Below are 6075 nucleotides of genomic sequence, written 5' to 3'. Positions count from 1 at the left end.
CGACGAGGGCTCGGAGTTTTTGAGCGTAAAGCTCTGTGATCGACATTTGGCATTTTACAAACATACTGATATAGTGAAGGTAACACAGCGGGGCAGGCTTCAGGGAGCTGGAAATGTAGCAAGAATGCCTAACAAGTGAGCCGCCAAAACTATCTTCAGTAAAGAACCAGGAAGAGGCCGTCGACTCCGTGGTTGGCCTCGCATGCGGTGGATGTTAGCGGTGGAAGGAGATGCACGATCTGCTGGTGTACGAGGAGACTGGAGAACGGCTACCCAAGACAGAAGAAGCTGGACATCTCTAATTCGTTCGGCACTAGACCGATGAACGGCCCGTTAGCCAACAAAATAAGTAAGTAATAACCATTCTTCTGGTCGCGGCAAAGTTTGTCAGCCTCAGGTCGTTTTCATTGATTAAAGAGCGATTCGTTCAAGCTTTTCATATAACTCATCTTCGACGTCATTAGATTTGTCGTTTGACGGTGTTGATTAAACTGTAGTTGAAAAATATTCCCTTAATCATCAACACGCATGTGCGGTCATCTATGGGCCTCCACCGGACGACTCTTGTTTTCTAATTTCTCAGCACTGCGAAACCGACGCCCCGTTCCACTGCTTTACCGTCACTGCAGTCTACTGCACTTGAATGGGATGAGTGCAATAGAGTCTACTTCACGAAATTCCCTTTCTCCGGAATATGGCCACGGAAACTCTTGAACCGCTGCAATTTCGACTCCCTGCTGCTCCCCCTGTAATTCTCGGACAAGCAAGCTAGATTGCGCCGGTTCGTTGAGTGAACGGATGTTCCAAGTACCCGATTTCTGATCGTTTACCGTTTGCTATTTCCGTGTTCGTAGTCTGGGTCCGATTGTTCCGTTCCTTTATTCTAATTTTGTTGTACCAGAGTCGCGATACCTACACCCTACTGATGGGGTTGCCATCTTAGGTGTAGCGTTTCAATGAATCAGCTGCCCGTTTCGAGTCAGACGCCGTTGTACGCCGCCGCTAACACATGCACACAGCCGGGTACGACCCCCCTTCCCAGTCAGCATACGATTCATGATTTTAGTTCGAGCTATTATATAGGGTATCGGCTCTATTTTCGTCAGGTTTTATCAATTATCGTCATGGAGGTTAATGAAGTCATAGAGAACTAATCTTTTACAGGAAGATGCTCTGCACTATGAAGAATCATCATGCAAGAAATTAACGCTCTAGGACATCATTTACCCCCCGGACGATAATAGGTAAACCCTGACGAAAATAGAGCCGATACCCTAAACAAATTAAATATTGCAGGATTACCAAAAAATAAACGTATTTTTGACAAAAAATAGTATCTTTCACTCCGCCTACTTAGCTTTTTCGAATGAACTCATGCATAGCAAATTTTTGACTGTTCCAAATAAAATAAATTCAAACAAATTGTTCCACTTTGTTTAGTTAAGTGTAACATAAACATGGACACAATGGTAAGGATATCGTGATTACCACCGACATCAGGGAAGGCACCGCCACTTCTCATGCGATCTTTCTCATCTACTACTCATTCGATGGAAGTCGTAATTTCAGAATTTTTATAACTTAAGTCGTATTTTCAGAACAACTCACATTTGGTGTGTTTTCCGGAAAAAAGATCGAAAAAAAAGATTAATGGTCCATGGAGGATCCTGAGGATTGCTGATGTTTTCATCCTTTCTCTTGGACAGACTGTTTTAATGAAATAATTGGAAGACTTCCGAAGAAAGTCAAATTTACATATGGTATACGCACAGATAAACAGACGTGCCACTCGATGACGATTTCATCGACCAGAACAATAACGATTATTTTGAAATTTTGCTTAGTGAGCAATAATGCCGCTAGTGTCGCTATAAGCAAGCATGTACATTCATTATCAAAGATAAAACTGTTATTAATGCCGCTGGGGTTGATTTAAGTAAGCGTGCACACCCATTAGCAAAGACAAAACCCGTTTTACGAGAAAGAGTTAGTAGGCAATAAGCTCACATGGTGGCGCATGAGTGTAACGTTTCGAAGAAGGACGAAGATTTTTAGGGAAGAAGCACGTCTGTTTGTCTGTGGTATACGTTTGTTTATCAGAATTAGTTGTAAAATTTTATAATGCAGGAATGGATAAGGGGCCATTCACATTCCACGTTGACAGTTTGGAAGGGGGATCTGTCCCCGATCCATACAATTTTTTTTGAATTTATATGGGCAGTTGTCCTCGAAGAGGGGGGGATCAAAATCGTCAAAAATCTGTCCACGTGGAATGTGGATGGCTCCTTATATAAGAAGAGATATATCGAAAAAAAAAAACAACAAAAGTGACTTGAAACGTTAAATTGATTTCGAATCTCTAAATATTTTATAATTTATCAGTTTTTATCAGCCAATAATTTGAATCAAGATTAGTTTCCACATAATGTGAATAACACTCAATCACCCTATACCATTCAAAAATTCAACCTTCTTTTAATTTTCCGAAATTTGTGTTGTAACATAGGTTTTGACTCGGATTGTTATAGCACTAATAATAGCACTAATAACAGTACAACTGACAATCATAAATTGACGAGAAAAATAATTGCATTATCAATTTTCATTGAATCTTCAATCCTTAACAACTCACTGCTAAATATAAAAAGATGTAATAATTGATGGTCCGAACCGCAATCAATTTCTCAACTTCCGCTCATCCAACGCACAGTAGACCTAAACACTGCTTTCTCTTGACAGGAATCTGAGAAACGAATATAAATTTCTGTAAAAATTAACCTACCAAAACATCAAAGGATATTGTGTCATACAATTACAGAATCGTGTAAAGAATCGTTAGGTTCCAGTGTGAGGCAATAGTACGAATCCAAAACCACACTTGCGCACATCATACAAGCTTTCGGGAGGATTCTGGAAACTGATACATCCTATAAAAGACGGCGTCAAATGATGGTCTACTGTCAGTACACATTTCCTATCCCACGTAACAGCAATATGGCTAGGATGCAGAAGGTTTACTTTACCAAACCTGGTTGTTACCGCTACTAAGCCTAGTCACAATACAGATAGATTATGCAAAATAAGCGTATAACCTGCTTTTAAAAATGTAGGCTATTAGATCATTTTATAAGGAAATCCCAAACTGTTGTTAGTAAACTAACGAAAGAGTATTGGCTGTTGTGCTTTTTTGCGGTGTATCGTTCAATATCATCAAGTTAACAATGAAAGTGATTTCCAGTGGAATTGGTGGTAAATCAGAGTGATTCAATTGGATCTCATGGGTGGCAAACAGCAGCCGATGGAAACTGCAACCGGCTCGCGTTGCCAAGCGTCCAAAGTTGGCATTTCCCATTTTTTTCATCAGTACTGCGGTCACGATTTGAAATGCTTGCAATCAATGGAAAAGTTCATTGCACTGATGTACCGTCCGGTGGATGCTGCCGCTTTAGGAGTGGCGAGAATGCTGTTCGGTTTGATGATGCTTATTGATATACCAGAGGAACGCGGAGGAGGCGACTTGGATTTTCGTTGGGGTGATCCGAAAGGATGCACATTCCCACTGATTCATAGCATGAAACAGTTAAGCCTCCCAAGGATGGGTATCGTCTATTTGATTATGTGGTTTGGAGCATTAGGGATTACGCTTGGATACCGCTTTCGTCTTACCGCTTCGATGTTTGTGGCCAGCTATTGGTATGTGTTCTTGCTGGACAAGAGTGCCTGGAACAACCACAGCTATTTGTACGGGTTGCTTGGTACATTATTCCTCTTCACCGATGCTCACAGATTTTTGTAAATTTCATATAAAATTTGAAAAAGGTGCGTGTTTGTTTGATAGAGCTTTTCTTCATTACAGTTCACTGGACGCCTATTGGAACAAAAATTTACAGCCAGTGGTGCCGTTTTGGAATTACTTTATTTTGAAATATCAATTTTTTATCCTATACTTTTTGGCTGGGCTTAAGAAAATGTGTCCCGAATGGCTTTCTGGATACGCCATGACTAATTTAAGCTATCATTGGGTATTTGCTCCCTTTCGGTAATTATCAGAGACAGAGATTTATATTTATAATTTTCGCATTATGGTTCTATTTTATTGCAGATTAATCCTTGGTGCAAAACATACTGACTTCCTAATCGTGCACTGGTTCGGTTGCATATTCGATACTTCGGTTGTATTTTTCCTAATTTACGCGCCAACGCGTAAACTTGCCACTTTGTTCGCTTGCGCTTTTCACCTCATGAACTCTCGACTTTTTCACATCGGAATGTTTCCATGGACCTGTCTAGCGCAGCTTCCTCTGTACTATAGTTTCAGTTGGCCCAGAACAATATGGTCAAGTCAAAATAGTTTATCAAACTATCTTAAAAAATATAACAACATGCAAGAAATTCAAAACGAAAAATCAGTGGAGAAAAAAGGCAAGAAACAAAAAATCGTTGCAAGTACAATATTGCTCTATTGTGGGCTCCAGCTGTTTCTGCCATATTCACATTTTATAACGAAAGGTTACAATAACTGGACCAACGGACTGTATGGGTACTCGTGGGATATGATGGTTCATGCTTGGGATACTGTTCTAATATCCATCAGAGTTGTGGATAACCTCAGAAATCAAACATTATATCTGCAGCCATATGCATTTGTTGACAATGATCGGTGGACTAAACACGCAGACATGGCATATCAATTCGCTCACTGCATCGATCGCAATGTGCGAGAAGAATATCAAATCAATCGAAGATCATATTCAAATTTCTCTATCTACTATGATATTTGGTGCAGCCTTAATGGGCGCTTTTTACAGCGTATTTTTAATCCCGAAGTGAATGTCTTAGAAGTAAAATGGTCACCATTCGAACCTGTCCATTGGTTACTACCTCTTTTGCATGAGCTGACCGAAATGAGAGCCATGATTACCACTATGTCAGAAGATGTGTATTCCTGGAACAACGACTCGGATGTTTTATTTGTGGCAGATTTTCCAGGCTTTGTTTTACATAACTATATCGTTCCTGATATGGACAATGTCACGTTAACTGTGCTAAATGGTAGCATTGTGTATACCTCCTCTAACATATCCGAATCCGTAGTGCTAACTAAGGGACAATCTTTGAAAGATATTCCACCGTATTTCCATCACGTAAAAACTGTCAGTCAAACTCCATCTTCCATGGTTTACACGTATGTCAACAGGACTAAGCAGAAATTAGCAAAAGATGATCTTTCCGGTACATCACGATCAACAGAAATGTTACCTATTTGGCAAGAGCTCACTCATAGATACGAAAATTATGTTAGATTTTTTCAACATGTTGGTAATTCATTATTGTTTGAAATTTATGGGGTGCCAATGCCGAGAAGAGTCAGAATCACACCCGACGAAAGTAACTGGACGACTGAATGATAAATAAACCAATGTTACCAAGTATAAAATGAGTTTGCTTTGTAATTATATTGATCAGTAAATTAATTCATTCGTAGCAATCATGCCTTATAATCCATACGGACGTCTTCATTTTGATGCGGTTTTTAGGCCGTTAATCCCAAATATCGCGTTCGTGAGCGTTGGAATAGTACACCGTGTCCAATATATTCTCATACATTTTTTATATCGTTGTTGTGATAAATTGGTAGCACATATGCACAAATATGTATTGTTGTAATTTTGTACCATGTTCACACAGACTATTCAAGATGCAGTTTGTTCCCTTTCATAAGTGTCCATTATTTATCGACGATGAAACAATTTCGTGCCAAAGTGATAAAAAGGTTTTTGGAAGGTGAGCGCCCAGGCCATATTTTCAAAAGCTTGAAAAACCTGGGAGTACAGCATGATTATGTCTATCGGAACATTAGAAGGTACCGTGACACTTCCCCACTAGATGACCGGAAGAGATCCGGTCGGCCACGTTCAGCTAGGACTAAGCGAGTGGTTAAGATCGTAAGAGAACGAATTCGACGAAAATTGCACCGCTCTGTACGTAAAATGGCCGCTAATCTTAATGTGTCCAAATCAACCATACACAACGTGCTGAAACAAGACCTGAGATGCCAAGCTTTCAAAAAACGTA

General features: G+C 39.9%; 1 protein-coding gene across 1 annotated transcript; it reads left to right on the top strand.

Annotated features, from left to right (window-relative positions):
- The first annotated feature begins 2932 nt into the window (after window positions 1-2932).
- Window positions 2933-5437, top strand: LOC129722610 (vitamin K-dependent gamma-carboxylase). The gene is made up of 3 exons (XM_055676202.1): window positions 2933-3792; window positions 3857-4039; window positions 4103-5437. The coding sequence occupies exons 1-3, from the start codon at window positions 3278-3280 to the stop codon at window positions 5406-5408; spliced, it is 2004 nt and encodes a 667-aa protein (XP_055532177.1). The 5' UTR covers window positions 2933-3277; the 3' UTR covers window positions 5409-5437.
- Window positions 5438-6075: the final 638 nt, after the last annotated feature.

This window comes from Wyeomyia smithii, chromosome 2, assembly GCF_029784165.1.
Source record: "Wyeomyia smithii strain HCP4-BCI-WySm-NY-G18 chromosome 2, ASM2978416v1, whole genome shotgun sequence".
Taxonomy (NCBI): Eukaryota; Metazoa; Arthropoda; class Insecta; order Diptera; family Culicidae; genus Wyeomyia; species Wyeomyia smithii.
This window is presented reverse-complemented; position numbering and strand designations above follow the sequence as displayed.